Genomic DNA, 17,816 nt, shown 5'->3' with positions numbered 1-17,816 from the left:
TGACCATTTTTGAAAATAATCAAACACTAAATAATACTTTGTAATGAAAAAATAAACGATTTTTTATAAAAAAGTTATATATAATAATAAATAAGTAACAATAACATTAAAAAATTCAATTTAGATATATAATAAAACTGTTAAATGGATATATAATAAAACTTTTTTCAGTAAGTTTAAAAATCTTGTCTTACTTAATAAATGTTTTATCTATTTTTTGCTGAAAAGTAGTTATGTTAATAATATAAATACATTTGTTCTTTATAACATTTAAGGATATAGATGTTGATTTACTGAATCAATATCTATCTCATCTTGCTTCTAAATGCTTCTGTCCTGGTTTCATTGAGGAAATTAGAAAGACAAAAGTGTTGGTCAATTGTGTTCTTGAGTCTGCAATGAAATGTAAATGCAATAATGCAACAGAAGAAGCGTTGAAACAGTTGCAGTAAGTTTTTTTTCAAAATTATAGATGTCAATCTCTATTAAAAGTTATTTTATTTTTATTTTTCAATTAAATTTATTTTTGATATAATTTAGAATTCGTTGGTGCAGTTTTAGAATCTGTCAAAAGTTTTCGGATGTTGTCTTTCAAACCTCTACATGTTTTTGCAATCATCAAATTGATTTGTTAACCTCACTGTGGAAGGTGTTTTTTATTTATTTTTAAATCAATGTATATATACATAGATGTGTAAGTGCACACATCATATATATCAAATAAATTGTTTAAAAAAATGTTTAGTCAAATAAAAAAATTTTAAAAACTAGTCTTTACTTATTAAATGAAGTTAAATTTGTTTATTGGCATATTTTTGTTGAGTCTGGTTTCTGTTAAAGCAAATAATTTTTTGAGGCAACACTCGTTGTATGGAACACGAATTGTTGGAAGTTCTGTTTTGTCATTTTGTTTGATTATAAAAGAGGCTTTTTCATATTCTCTAATATTCCATTAATGATTTTGCATCTACAAATTAAATTTTGGGATTAAGAATTTTTTTAAATATAATCCTTTTTTCTTTTGAGTATTATTTAGATGTGTTCAACTTTTTTTATACTTTTTTTAATTTTTTCAGTGCTTTTTCTGGTTCTCAGGATTGCTGTACACTATATAAGTTGTTTTCTCAACACATAATTTTGTTCGAATTTTTATCGTAGAATTAGTACAAGCCTGATTTTACATTTTGATAAGCTTTTCTTTTTTTGTAAACTAAAAAAGTTTCACAGAGAAAGTGAATAACAAAACTCAAAGATATAAGAAATAAAAACATAATAAAGTTATTTGATGCTAAACAATAAATCATTTTTTGCTATTTTTTTATGGTTACATTTTACTTCTATTTTTTAACTTTAATAGATTTTAAAGTACTTAACAATAAAAATTAATGCAGCTGTTTTTTTGTTTGCAAAATTATTCAATTTTTCATTAAAATTTTTGCAATTTAAGTTTTAATTTGATAAACTTGAATTTTATTTAGTTGCATTAAAATTTTAACTTGATGGATTCTAGTTTTAATTGGCTATGCCTAAGTTTTAATTGAATGAATTTGAATCAGTTGCATTTAAATTTTAATTAAATAAATTTTGAATTTTATTTGGTTGCATTAAGAAAAAAAAATTTCCTTGTGTTACTCTGCAAAAGAATTCTTTCCTTTAAACTCTTTGCTTTACTTTAAGTCAACCTAGATAACTATTAAGATGCATAAAAATTGCAACATAAAATTTTGTATAAAAACGCATAAATAGTCCAGTAGATGGTAAAAGATTTTTTTTAAATGATAGTTATTTTATTTCTGTTTACAATATTTGGAATTCATGTCATTTCACTACTTTCATGCATAACTAAAGATAAAGCCACAAACTTAGAACTGCAAATAATCTTTTTTAAATATAATCCTTTTTTCTTTTGAGTATTATTTAGATGTGTTCAACTTTTTTTATACTTTTTTTAATTTTTGCATGCAAGCTTATCTAATAGTTATATATATATTTTTAAATATCTTTAATATAGAGAATCTCATTAAAATATCTTTAATATGGAGAATCTCATTAAAATATCTTTATTTTAGAGAATCTCATTAAAAAAGATTATTACTTATTAATCAAAGAAACAGTTAGTCAAGTCATTGAAGCAGTTAGTCAAGTCATAGAAGCAGTTAGTCAAGTCATAGAAACAGTTAGTCAAGTCATAGAAGCAGTTAGTCAAGTCATAAAAGCACTCAGTCAAGTCATAGAAGCAGTTAGTCAAGTCATAGAAGCAGTTAGTCAAGTCATAGAAGCAGTTAGTAAGTACTCATTAAAAAACTTGATTAATCAAAAAGAATTATTGGTTTAGCAAAAGAAACAATTGAATAACTGATGAATATTTTGTTTTTAATTGAGTTGTTGGTGTTGATAAAATAATTGCAAATGACATTAAACCTCAGTGTGTAATTGGTGCTCAGGTAATTTAAATATGTTTCAAATAATGGGTCTTTTTGTTCAAAAAATTGAATCAGTTACAAATACAGCGGTTTTAGCTGATACAACAGATACAAAAAAAGTTAACAAAAAAAAGTTATATCAAGTATTCAAAAGGAATTCTGTTTTAACTTGTTCAAAAGGCAGCACAATTATTTTGAAGTCAATAAATCTATTGAATGAACAATATGATTATTTATTTTAAGGGTACAAGCTATTATATTTCTATTTCCATTACTGTTCTATTAAATCATGATTGTTTATAAAAACACATGAAACCCCATCTTGTTTTACAGAATAATGCAATAATAATTTTGTTTACATTTTATACCTTGCTTATTTTTAATAATAATGATTTTTATTAATTTAACAATAATTATTTTGTTAAAATATTTATAAAATTGAAGTAGAAGAATAAATTTTTATAATACTAATAAAAAAATTATTTAATTCAAGTTTTTTAAAGAAAAAGTGGTGAAACTATAAAAAAAAAAAATTCAAACTAAGTTTGGACCCAAATCCCTTCTCCCCTTCCTTTAATTTGGTAGAGAAGGATATCTTCAAGTTTATTTAATTTTTATAAGTGTAGAGAGAAATGTCAATAGATTTCTTAATCAGCATAAAATTTTTATTTTTACTTAAAACATAATGGCTGTGACCTAAAAAAAATCATTCAAGTTATTTATGACCAAAAAGTACATTTTATACAGCTAAATCATATGAGATATTTTTGAAAATTAATAATAAAATAAAAATAGTAAATTTTAGTCTATTTTAATTTTTAGTTCTATTAAAAAATGTCTGAAAAATCTTAATATGCTATTATTTATACCTAAAAATAATTTTGAATATAATATATATAGGTATGAATGTTTTTTATACACTCTTATACCATTTACTTGATCTTGGTTAAATGTGGCACAAATAATCATTAAGAACAGATGAAAAGCATAGGTGGTATATAAAGGAGCCATCTTTGACTCTTGTTTATTTTTGCTAAATCTAATGTATTAGGGTTAGAGTTACAAGAAATTTGCTGGGTTATCCTTTTTAACACTAAGTGAAGTTAGGTTACTATACTATTGTTACATAAAGTTTGTTCATTTAATATTGTTTGAAAACAGGACAGGGTACTCTTCTAGTTTATTCTTAATGTTCAATTATTTTTAAGGTTTGCTTTAAGGACTTAATTTTTTACTAAAAATATATTTTTTAAGTAAAGAAATTTTTTAAAAATATTTATGAAACATATAATTATTAATAAATCATTTATTGCATAATTAACTTTAGAAATTGGAAACTCTTCCAAATGATATGCTAACTTATGAATCATGGATTATAATTGAAGAATTTTTAAAAGAGTCACTTGCAATGGATTTTTCTAACATGTATTTTTTTAAAATAGTTATTATTTATAATATTAATTATTGTTGTAAAAGCTTTTATGTGTTAAATGTTATTGTTATTACTATTGTTATTATTACTATAATATTCTTGATATTTTTATTACAGATATTATTATTAATAAAAATAATAATTATTAAATTTTTATTTTATTATTGATATTATAATTAATAATATTATTAATTTCTAATATAACCATAATCCTGGTAATACCACACTTAACTTGATTTTTTCAGTTCCGTTTGTTAAAAATAGTTTTAAATTTTAATCATGTCATAATTAAATAACACTAAAGAATTCCCAATGTCATGGGAAAACGATCATTGTAAAAATACTATTTATAACACATGGAAATTTTTATATATAATATGATTTTTAAATTTTTCTAAGAAATAGTTCCTTGATATAAATTTTTTGTACCATATTTTACTATAAAAATTAGGAAATAAAGGGTGCAGTTTAAAGTGAAAGTGTTTATCGTGTTTTATTAGGTAGTTTATCTCTTCCCAAGAGTTTTTTCATTTTTTTTTATAAAAAATGTTTTTTTCTCTAATTATGATTGTTTAATTTTGATTTGTGCAGTTTGAAATTTTTGAAATTTTCACTTTAAAGTAATATTTAATTCTAGAAGTAAACATTTCAGCAAATCAGTGCATTAAAATGATCAGAAATCATAAAATAAAAGTCTTAATTAAACAAGATTTTATTACTGGGGGTCTTCATTATTATTATTATTAATGTTAATATCCTCAAATAATTATAAAATTAATATAATCATATAATTTATGTAATCAACAACAAAGTTGCTGCGTGCATTACATTGTTGTACTATTTTATTAGAAGTGAAGATTGCTTAGTTAACAATTGCTTTGAGGCTTCATATACTCTTCCATGTTGCGGAGCTGTTTTTAATGAATGTATGCATAAAATACTTTGTAAAACAATGACATGTCCAAAATGTAATACTGAATTTAATAATAGAGATATATATCAAGAAAGTTTAGAAAGAAGGTACATTTTATTTTTTTCATAGTTCTTTATATATATCACACACACATATGTGTGTGTGTGTATATATATATATATATATATTTATATATATATATATATATATATATATATATATATATATATATATATATATGTATATGTATATATATATACATTTATACATATATATATATATATATATATATATATATAATATATATATATATATATATATATGTATATATATATATACATATATATATATATATATATGTATATATATATTTATATATATACATATATGTATATATATATTTATATATATATATATATATATACATAAATATATATATATATATATACATATATATATATATATATATATATATATATATATATATATATATATGTATATATATATATATGTATATATATATGTATATATATACATATATGTATATATATATTTATATATATATATATACATATATATATATATATATATATATGTATATATATATATATATATATATATATATATATATATATATATATATATATATATATATATATTTATATATATACATATATGTATATATATATATATATATATATATATATATATATATATGTATGTATGTATGTATGTATATATATACAGGCTTCGGCAGGAGTAAATAAGTGCACAAACTATAAAGAGCCCATCTAAACCCGTCTTTGCGGGCTACGCGGCCGTCTGCTTAAATAGTCTTGCACAGGCTTTTTTGATAAATTAAAATTATTATGTTTTGATGAAATTTTTTTTTATTCTGAAGTTTTATTTTATTGATTCTAGGTGTAGACCAGGTGTAGTAAAAATTTTAATTGTAATAATAAATGTATTTTTAGCGATAAAAAAACAGAAAAATAACTTGCAAAAAAAACAAATCCTAACGTTTTTTTTTAATTTTTATATTTAATTTTTATTTAATAATTTAGTAGTTAATTAAATAATAAGTAAAAAGCAATATTCAAATGTTAAAATATAATTAATCATTCTAATAAAACAACAATATATAAAAAACTGTTATACATCATATAGCTGTTTCATTAAAACAAATGATATTAATTATATAATTATAAAAGTTCATTCAATCGCTTTATTAACTAGTAGGAGAGTGACAAATCATTTAAAAAGACTTCGGTAATTAAACTTCGAATAGTTGGATACTTGTAAAGTTGAGATAATAGTTTTTCAAAATTACACTGCAGTTTTTATCTTTCGCTCAGAGTTATTAGTGTGCTTTCTACTTAGTGAGTTTTTTCCAGACTTTATTTTTTTATTCTCCAGTTTTATCAGTTGTATAATTGGATTTTTGTTGAGTTTATTACAGATATAGTCAAACCAATAATTTGCAAGCAATGCAAAAAATGGTAGAAAAACAACCTTTGCAACCATCATGATTCTTTATTCAAGCATCTTGGGGTTTGCTTAAAAAATTTTGCAATGAACGTAGCAATTTTGCAAACTATGAATCTATTAATAAATCTGTTTGAGTATTAATATATTGTCTTATTAAAATAATGGAATAAAATGTAATATTTTCTGTTGCGCTTTTTTAGTTGATTCATTTTTCTTATGCTTTGTAAATTAAATTAAATTTTAAAAATTTAACCGTGATATCTCTAAGCTATAAATATATAGTGACAATTATAATAAAATCTTTTTTTAAATAAACCTTGAACCAAAAAGTTCTATTCTTTTACAATTGTTTTACAACTGTTTAAACTAAAATTTTAATTATTACTACTGTTTCCATTCAATTTATTATCATACTCTTTTACGAACTCGTAATTGATTTTATATTCTTTTCTGAAATTAAGAGAAAATATATGTTATGTTGATGTGATATGTAAGTTAAAAATTTGAGGTAATCTAATTTTTAATTTCTAAGAGACTTTCTAAGTACAAATAGATTTTTTTTAAGATTCTGGTAAATATACTTCTTAAATATATTCTTTTTATATATACATAAATGTGTATAAAAAAAAGTGTACTATGAATTAAAAAAAATATCTTTTTTACATTTTTTTATGAATAAAACCAATAGAAGGGTATTAAATGCAGTATTATTTTATATATCAGGTTTATTGTTGTAAAATATATTTAAATGTGTTAAATATAGTGCAAGTATAAGAATAAAAATAAAATATGAAGAAATCGTGTAGTATTATTTTTATCATACAAAATAAATATATATAGTTATGAATTATTTATAAATATTCATTTTAAATAAATTAGCCCATTTACTATTGTAGCAGGTTGAATTATTGGATCGAAACCGTTGTTAACCGTTTTTGGTAAAAATACCTGAATAATTTAACCTGATAACCTGAATAACTTGATAACTTTATTTCAGACACTCAATTTATACTATAAAAATTGATTAGCAGTCTGTTAATTATAAATGAGATATTCGATTTTTAATAACAAGTTACATATTAGCATATTAAATAAACTGCTGCCTTTTTCAAAAAAAAAACAGGAAATTAACGCGGAAGTATACAGGGAAAATGCACTACTTTAAACAACTTTAAAGTATGACAAACTAATTTATCAATCAGTTAAGCAAAATGTGTGATTATACAAAAAAAATTGTCTTTATTATCTAAAAGTTCCTATTGCATAAGTTTACAAATTTCCAAAGAAACTGAAAACCCAGATTATTATGTTAAATTCTTTTGCAACACATGCATATTTTGCCTGCTTTTTAACATACTAATTATTTATCTTTTAACATACCACAGAATAATACGAAACAGTTATAGCTATTTGAAATAACTTGTTTGATTTTTATTTTTGATTTTTACATCAGAATATTTAAAAATTATTTTTTTCATAAATTTTGTAGTATATCCTGAATGAAATAGTTTTGTTTTTTAACTAGTAAAACAAACAGTTTTTCAAAATTACATTATTTGAGGAGTTTTTAATAGAATATCTAAATAAAAACATAAAAATATTTAACTTTATTTTTACCAAAAATTTATACTTTGGAAAAACCCTGAAAGTACACGATTCATTGATGCGAGATTGCATATCATTTGTGAGTTGTCATTTGAAGTGCTAAAGATACTTGTCTACAACAATTATTGATAAAATATTGGTGCAATTGACCGTAAAAATAGAATAAACTTTTTCTTTGACAACAGCAGATGCAATACCTTAATAAGTTTAATAGTCTTGACTAGCTCTTTAATTAAAACATTAAAGATGATGTCAAGATGAATTTTCATGCGAACCTTTGTGTAAATACAAGCCTTTTTTAAAAAAATGGTTGATGCCCTAAAATATAAATTGATTTTAGATAGTGAATGCGCATTCTCTCATCAGTTGTTCAGCTGAACAAGCTGATAATTTCACCATGTTAAATTACTTCTAAGATTGATGCAGACTTTCAGATTCCTGTGATGGTTTTATTCAGTAACTAACTAAAAAAAGAAAAATACGTTCTGGATGACTTAAAAGAGACAATTAAACAAGACAGCAAAATAGGGTGTCTTTATATCGCTGAATACATTGTTTACACAACCGAAATTATTAATGCAAAAGATACTTTTATTTATTTTGAAATTAATGTTGAAATGATAGCTACTTGAAAGAACTAAATTAGGGGAGGTTTAAACCTTCTTGTTGATAAACTGTGTCAGTGGATGTTTTTTTTGATACATTTATTTACGAAACTAAATGTTTATCAAAAAGTGGGGAAAGAAAATCAAAAAGCGGGGAAAGAAAAAGGGGAAAAGAGAAAGATAATAAAAGTCATGGTGTAAGATCCAATTAAAGTTTTTGTACAAATTCCATCTTCAGGGCCACAATATATTCAACATTGATGTTTTGCAGAGCCTGATAAAAAATGGCAAGCATTGCTCGTCAGGGATGCATCCTTGCTATCTTAATCATTGTCTGTAGCCTACATCATCATTATTGCAATAAAACAGACCTCACTATATAATATAGATAATATAGATAAACATTAGATAATATAGTAATAATTAGATAATATAGTATAATATAAACACTAGATAATATAGATAAACATGCACAAAAAGTATACCCTGTTAATCTAACAATAATAAACAGTAATATATAGTGTAAAAAATATTTTAGTGTAAATACACATTAAGATATAAAAGGTAAAAAGATAGATAAGTATCTTACCATATTCGATAAGTTAATAAAAAAAAATAAGTTTAAAAAAAATAATTTTAAGAAGTACACAGTTTGTTATCATAGCTGACAGACTTGAAACTGAAAACAAAACTCCTCTCAAGAAAAATAATAAGTTCTTAATTGAAGACATAGCAGTGCTAACAATAATAAAGTGACTTGGCAACATCAAACAAATAAACAATACTTGCAATTCTATTGGCTAAAAACATGTTCTAGGGAAATTTATAATATAGTTCAGCAGTTAATAATAGAACTCTAATCTTACAAAAATAATCAAAAAATTCACTAGTGGTATAGGATTAAGGTAGTAATTATTTATGGTATAAGGTAAAACCTATGAAACGATTATAAGGTAATAACGGTATAGGTTAAAGTTCATAAACAGTAAAAAAGCAGCCTAAAGAAAGCCTAAAAAATGGTCTAACCTGTATATGGGATATGTCTAACCTAATGTGTTGTAAAATGTAAATAAGCATCATATAATATATAAAAACAGTAAAATAGGTATGGATTTGTGACTATTATATATATATATATATATATATATATATATATATATATATATATATATATATATATATATATTTAGTTAGTTATATACATAAATATATATATATATATATATATATATATATATATTTATGTATATCTTATACTGCTGATTTAGGTGAGCAGTGTGACATCATACTGAAATAGCTGAAATAGCCTGTTGCCAGGGGCTTCAGAACATACATCAACTGACAAATAGCCTGACTCACAGTGGAGTGCTGCTACATCGACTGAAGGTTTGGGATGGAGCAGCAATCTTTTCATTCATTATTCTTCGTTTTCTTCTCTTTCTAAAAAAGCTGTATTGATTTAGATAAGCAAAAAAAGTGGGCAAATGCTCTCATAAATATGCTATGGTAGATATATATATATATATATATATATATATATATATATATATATATATATATATATATATATATATATATATATATATATATATATATATATATATATATATATATATATATATATATATATATTATAGCATATTTATGTGAGATTTGCTCACTTTTTTTGCTTATTTAAATTGATGCAACTTTTTTAGAAAGAGAAGAAGGAAATGAATAATGAAAACAATAAAATGACTAATTTTGCTGGTGTACATCTGTGTAAATAAATTTTTAGAAAAAAGTTTATTTACATCTATTTTTTTTAGACATATGGTTTTTGAAAAAGAAGAATTCAAGAAGCGATGTATTTTGTTTTATGCTGAAGTAGTCACTGAGTTTTGCTTTTCAAGAAAAGATTTTAATAGAGTGGATACTAATGTCATTGAGAATATTCTGAATTATGTTTTTACTTCAAAAACCACTAAAGTATTTTCCCCAATACAAGATTATGCACTTGATTCAACTCCTGTCATTCGCTCATTTTTACTCCAACAACTTCTTCAAAGGTCTTTTTTTTACATTTAATTATGAATATTTAGTTTTTTGAGTTTTATTTTAGTGCTTGTATATTTTCTTTTTTGTAAGGAATTGTTTTTTGTTTTTCATTTTTTTTTTTTTGGATTTTCTTCCTAGTTTAATTTTAGCTTAGCATTTCTTTTTAGCTGTTGCAATTTGAATAAGTTTAGAGTTTAATGTTTATTAAAAAGTCTATCCATTGAAAAAGTAAATAAAAAAGACAAAAAGCAAATCGTTAGACTCACTGAAGTGATATTTAAATTTTTAAATATCACTTCAGTGAGCATCAACAATACATGATGTTATATTATTTCAGCAAGTGAAAATCATTTGGATAATACGCTGTGTTAAAAAAAATGTGTCTGTCTAAGAAAAAAGAAATTAAATTTTTGTAAATAATAATACTGTTTAACAGCACCAAAAATATTATATATATTTTTGATTCAATTTACAATTTTTTTTTGTGTTTATAATTTGTTATTTTAATTTACATAGTCTTTTATTTAACATTGAAATAAAATTAGTTTTATTTTTTCAACTATAAAAAAATGATCATATTTGTCCTCTTTTAGACTTTTCCCATCATTATCAAATGTTTCCCTGAAAATTAAATTTTTTTAGGAACAACGAGGAGGTTCAAAATTATCTCAGCAGTCATTTAGATATGCTATTTTCACATACAGATCAAAGTCAACTTCTTCAAGTTGTAAAACTTTTTATATATTGCATGGAGGTTGGTTGTTTTTATCAATTAGAATTACATAGTTTTTTATTTTATTTTTGATTGTGTATCTATGTGTAGATACCTAATTGCATGACTTAGAAAAGCCTAAAGGTCCTTTTGAACTTAAGAGTTAAATATATAAAGCAAAAAATTTTTTGGGATGTAGAACAATTTATTCAAATGTTAATTTGAATAAATTGTTATTCATTTTACTAAAAAAACTAAATGTATAATAATATATGATTATAGAAAAAATATTATTTAATTTTAAAGAAAAACATTGATTTAATTTGAACGTTGTGACAACAATTTTAAAAAATTGTAAATAGGGTTAATGCTAACACAAAGTTAAAAAGAAGATTAAAAATTTTATAAGTTTTTTTTAAAGCAGTTAACTGGCACTGAGGAGAATATTTTAAAACGTAACAATATTTTCCCATGTGATTAATGAGTACTCATCTAGGAAAATATTGAGGTGGATCGTTTCAATAAATTACTGAAAAGAATTCCTGCTATCAAGATATTTTTTGAATAGAACGGATGTTTCTGTAGTAGTAGTTGTGGTAGTCGTAGTTGTAGTCGTTGTACTTACTTAGTGATGCTTTCCCAGCTGATTTAGGATTGACTCTTTTCTAGATTCAATCCTAAATATTAATTATAGTTAACACCACTTTTTTTTTTTTTTTTTTTTTTTTTGTAAACTGTAAAATGCAAATAATTATGTTGCATTTGAAAATATTTGAAAATTATTCAGTTAAAATTATAAAATAGTTTAATTTAATTTGATATTGATAATGAAATTTAATATTTTAATTTAATAGTTCATAATTTAATTATAATTATAACATAAACTCATATTTTTAAATTTATTCTTAAACTTATACTTTAATATTCATATTATTATTTATCCAACAATATACAATTAATAAGCAGACAGTACTTATGTGATTATTTTTCACTCTATAAAAGTTCAACTCAAATGTGGGTAACAGTTGGAGAATCTCATAAATATGGGCAACAGTAGGAGAATCTCATAAATATAGGTAACAGTAGGAGAATCTCATAATTATGGGTAACAGTAGGAGAATCTCATAAATATGGGTAACAGTAGGAGAATCTCATTAATGTTGGATGATAGTGTTCCAAGTAAATCATCCATTGTGAGATCATTACTTGGATTTTAATCATCCAAGTAATGATCTCACAATAAAAATACCTAGTCCTGATCCGCAAAATAGGTTACTGCCAGGAATAATAACTTTTCCATAATTTTATATTTAAATAAGAAAATAGTACTATGGAAATTAGTCTAAACCACACAAGTGTGGAAAGTTAAAACATGGATGTTAAAATAAAAATCATTTCTTAGTTGGTCTCCTAAAGTTCTATAATAGCGTTAGCCATAACTAGGGTTTGTTTACAATTTAAAAAATAAAGAATAATAATTACAGTATATACAACAAAATAAATCAAACTTTTGCTTATAAATAGATAATATTAATAATAATTAAAAATAGTACTACCAGTCATCAGTATAATTTAAAAAATATATCTTTTAAATGATCTTTTTGGCAGATGGCTCATTAAATAAAAAAAAGTTTATTTTTATACCATTTATAAAGAACTAGGCTAATACTGATAATTATTTATTTTAATTGAGTCAGTCATCTTGATTTTTCTGATTCATAATCTTTTATATAATAATTAAAAATTTAGCAATAACTTTGTTTTTATTTAATAAAAAATTTAAGAAATGAAATAAATAATTATCAAATGAGTAACAAATAGACTATACTATAATCTGTAATTTATAGAGTTTAAATAAAAATAATAATTCATTAAAACTTATTATTATACATACATATTTAATAGGCATATATATATATATATATATATATATATATATATATATATATATATGGCCTTGTTACGAGATTTCGCTGCATAGCGAAAACACATAATGCATTTTATTTTGAAAAAAATATTTTTTTCATGAAACGTAAAATAATGTTTGTTTATTTTCTTATGATTTTACAGTTGGTTTTTGGTTATTTTATTAACTGTTAATAAATTTTTTCTTATTTAATATGTGAACTCATTTTAATGTTTTTAAACAAGAAAGAGTTTTTTTTTGTTGTTTTTCAGTTACCGATAACATATTCGTGATCATAATTTATTTTCATAAATTAAACGAACGTCATTAAAACTTTACGTTATTGAATTAACAATAAACAAAATATCTTATTAATAAAATATTTACATCAAAATAAATTGTACATTTTTTAAACTATTATGACTAAAAATAAATTTTATATTTAAAAGAAATTTATATATTTAATTCCTTAAGATAAAACTTAAAACACTTAATTTTTTTTAACTAATTTTTAACAACAACAAAAAAATTATTTAACAAAAAATCTATTAGTTTACAATTGCGGTTAAATGCTTTTACTTACGACTTTATTTCTTCTGAATAAGCGTCACGTTAACGACAATCAAAAGATAATTTAAATATTCTAAAAGATATAAGTTTTTGCGTAGCGCAAAACTGCTGAACGCGTAGGCAAATCGCCTTTTCGCAAGCAAAATGCGAGCTGCGTAACGCTTCTTAACAAGGCCTGATATATATATATATATATATATATATATATATATATATATATATATATATATATATATATATATATATATGTACATATATATATATATATATATATATTATATGTATATATATTTATATATATATATATATATATATATATATATATATATATATATATATATATATATATATATATATATATATAAATTTATACATTAAGGATAAAAAAGATTTGGATTATTCTGACCTAATGAAAAAGAGTGTTATTAACTCGACTCTACTTGAGTATGTATCAGATGAATTGGTTGCTGGATACAATTTTGTTCAATCAATCAAGCCTGGAGATTTTTTAACAGAAGTCTCATTACTTGAATCCATTGCTGCATTGCGAATAACTTTGACAGTATCAGCTCAAGTATTGTGCATCTGGTTTCTTGGAGAAACTTATGATGAAAGAAAAATAAAAAAAAGATTTCCTATATTTTTAGCTACACTATCAAAGTTTGTTCTTAAGTATAAAGACAGTCAACCCTACTTTTATTTCTTGAAACAAATTGTTCGAAATTATGACATTCAAAGTTTTAAAGAGGTTGTGATGAAGCCTGAAGTTGATTGGCTTCTTAATCAAGATGAAAACATTGTAAGCCATAGTTTGATTTTTTATGATTTAAAAAAAAATCTTTAATTTTATTTTCTGACATTTTTATTATTTATTTTAATTTTAATTTTTTTCACTTTTTCCTGACATATCATTTATATCAATTTGGGTGATGGTCTTGAGCAGTGTTCCACAAGGTTCCGTGCTCTGGCCAATTTTAATTATCTTTTTCATTAACGATTTGAATGAAATTATCTCAAATATTTCAAAATTTTATACTGATGATTCAAAGATAATAGCTGAAGTAAATAATTTGACACAATGTTTATCATTACAAGGCGATTTAATAATGTTTTAAAGTGCTGTAAAGACTGGTTAAACAACTTAAGCATCAATAAATGTAAAGTTATACACATTGGCAAACAAAATTTAATGTACAATTATAGTAAAAATAAAGTAGATGGCACGAAACTAGTCTTAGAGTAGTCAAATGAAGAATAATATTTAGGAATCACAATAAGATTGGGTTTGAAATGGGAAACGCAAGTGTGAAATAGATGTAATAAAGCAAATGCCATAATTGGTTTGATAAAAAGAAAATTTAGCATAATGAACGTACAAAGGATAGAAATTTTGTATAAATCATATATACGACCACATTTAGAATATGCAAGTGTAATATGGTGTCCCTATCTGACAGGAGATACAGAAAGGCTGAAAAGAATTCAACGCAAAGTAACAAAAATCCCTTCAGAATTAAATAATTTATAGTATGAAGAATGCCTTAGATAATTGAATTTAACCAGTTTAGTTATAAGGCGATAGCATGGAGACTTAATCCAAATGTATAAAATTGTTTGTGGGTATGAGAAAATTTAATGGTCAAATCTTACGTTTCAAGTTATTGATAAACCTGGAATTCATACATGTAGGCAAGGGCATAAATTGAATATTGAACTAATAAAAAATTGTCCAGCAAGATTTAATTTTTTACAATCAGAACTGAGAAATTGTGGAATACCTTAAAAACCGAAGACACTAATGCAATATCATTAAACTCATATACAGCTATTTTATCATCCAGATATGGTTACAAATGTTTACATTCACAATGGTATTGTAGCCAGGGACGTTAACAATTAAATGCTTGTTTGGTGTTTTGTGGTTGTGCTACTAAAGAAACGGCTTTGTTTGTATGGTTATGTTTATTGTAACAGCTGCAATAAACTAGTGATAGGTTCTGCAGGGATATATTATCTTTGTTTCAGCATTGATATATTATTACTATATTATTACTATTATATACTATTTTTGTTGACATGTCTTAAGTTGCCTTCCTTAAGGTTTTAAATTTTCAGAACAATATGACAAGTTATGACAAGTTTCTGGTGTATGGTGAACATTATAAGAAAATTCGTGATCGTTTAGTTGTTTGTATTTTAGAAGATAACCTGCTTGGTATAACTCAACTGGAAGAAGTAAGATTATCTGCTGTTTAAAGTTTTATTAATTTTGTTAATTTTTTACTTAAAACATATATTTTGTTATTTTTTTCTAATGAAAATTAATCTTATTTTGTGTCAACAATATAGATTAGTAAACACATTGTATAAGATATAAAAATATTGATATAAAAAGATGATAAAGTATGAAAATAAAAAAAAAGTCATTTATTGTCATGTATTGTAGGATGATGAGAACAAAACAAATGTGTTTCTTCAATTATCATTGTTCAAAGGATTATCCAATCTTCCTGTAAGATAAAACCTTTACTATTATGATTACAAATTTTTTTTTTTGTTTTATCAGTTTATGCTAATGTTTAAATGTTTATAGAACTGTTTATATTTTTTTTCTTTAGAGCCTTGCAATACTTGAAAATAATGTCAAAATACAGGTTAAAAATTTTCAAAGTTTCAAAAAATATTTTTTTTAGTAATTCTTTACTATAACTAATTATTTGTCTTTAGACATGTTTATCAGCCATAAAAAGCTTTTCGATTAATGAATCATATTCTTCAATTTTATATCATTTTTGGATTGTAATTAAGTCTGGTAATCCTTCTATGCACCTTTATTTGCAGTTGGCCACATCCCCACAACAAGTTTATGTTAGAATATTATATAATATTTTGAAATTTTTTTGTGCAGAAAAATAAGAAAGAGATAAACAAGATGAAGATAATAAGTTGACAACTTTTTATGATCAATAATGTTAAAAAAAAAATATTTAAAAAATTTATAAACAAATTCAAATCAAGGATAAGTTGCAGGATATTTTAGAATAAATTACAATTTATGATAAGAGTCTAATATATAACTATCCAGGTCACTGATTCCCTGATTCCATAAAACATTAGCAGTTACAAAAAAATAATCAAATATATTAATAATAAAAAACTCATTTCATGCACTTTAAGTAATTAGTTTAAACATCATCTGGTGAAACATTTTAGTATCAGTTTAGACAAAAATTTAAAATTCCAGTTCACAAAGTAAATAAATAATTTGAAAAAAAATATATTTCACTTCACAAAGTAGAATAAGTTTATTTAATTACAAACATATAATAAATTATATATTTGTATGATTTCAAATAAATATAGTTAATCTTAATTCTAAATAAATTACTTTTTAAACATTTTTCATATTATTGATTTCAAAATAAATTAAGTTTATATATCTAAATAGTTGCTAAAGCAAGTGCCCCTAAATTTGATATTTATTAAATATATATACATTAGGGTGTCCCAAAAAATAATAATAAAAATACCTCCTAATTTTTTCCCATTATCTAAGGTCCAAATAGGCTAAAATTAAAAAAAAAAACACTTTTTGTTCCAGTAAAAATGATAGCTATGAAATTTCATTTTTCAAAAAGTGCAATTTTTTGTGAAAAATAAAAGTCTCTTAAAAATATTTATTTCTAGTTTAAGAAATTATTCTCTGGTGACCAGTATGAGGTTCTTTATTGTGTTGCCCAATCAGTTATCTCTAACAAAGTTCTGGATTAATAGGATAATCCTTTCTGCAGCCATTGACACATTCAATTAGCTTCAAAAATCTTTTGAATATGTAAAATTTCTAACAATCATTTCACTTTATCTGCCATTTCAACTCTCCAACATGAATCTCAGCTATCCTAACAGCTCAGTAAGCTCCTATAAGCATAAATCACAACCTATTGAAACCCCGCTCAGTAAGTTCTGTTGACCTGCTAATAACTGTTAGCTTTGGTTTCCCCGTATGAAACTGCTCAGATAAATTAAAATGTGTAAAATCTTTTTCTTTTCCTGATTCACCACCTAGGATGCATTCTTAGTCATCCTATAGACAAGTGGGTATGAAGCATTTACCAAACACCTTTG

At 23.2% G+C, this 17,816-nt stretch overlaps 1 protein-coding gene across 7 annotated transcripts in view; it reads left to right on the top strand.

The window, feature by feature from the left end:
* The window catches only part of LOC136091511 (E3 ubiquitin-protein ligase rnf213-alpha-like), a 171,381-nt gene that overhangs the window by 112,613 nt on the left and 40,952 nt on the right, over positions 1-17,816 (top strand). For 5 of the 7 annotated variants that reach the window (XM_065819147.1, XM_065819151.1, XM_065819149.1 and 2 more), the window contains 11 exons: positions 276-448; positions 541-649; positions 3,751-3,848; positions 4,705-4,875; positions 10,275-10,514; positions 11,146-11,257; positions 14,071-14,490; positions 15,792-15,926; positions 16,138-16,203; positions 16,310-16,345; positions 16,419-16,559. In XM_065819147.1, the coding sequence (XP_065675219.1) occupies positions 276-448; positions 541-649; positions 3,751-3,848; positions 4,705-4,875; positions 10,275-10,514; positions 11,146-11,257; positions 14,071-14,490; positions 15,792-15,926; positions 16,138-16,203; positions 16,310-16,345; positions 16,419-16,559 (1,701 nt within the window). The remainder of the gene's footprint in view (positions 1-275; positions 449-540; positions 650-3,750; positions 3,849-4,704; positions 4,876-10,274; positions 10,515-11,145; positions 11,258-14,070; positions 14,491-15,791; positions 15,927-16,137; positions 16,204-16,309; positions 16,346-16,418; positions 16,560-17,816) is intronic. The other 2 variants (XM_065819148.1, XM_065819150.1) reach the window with 2 other exon arrangements.

The sequence above is a fragment of the Hydra vulgaris genome, chromosome 15 (assembly GCF_038396675.1).
Source record: "Hydra vulgaris chromosome 15, alternate assembly HydraT2T_AEP".
NCBI classification, from domain to species: Eukaryota; Metazoa; Cnidaria; class Hydrozoa; order Anthoathecata; family Hydridae; genus Hydra; species Hydra vulgaris.
Note: the sequence above shows the minus strand (reverse complement) of the source record. Positions and strands in the feature narration are given on the sequence as shown.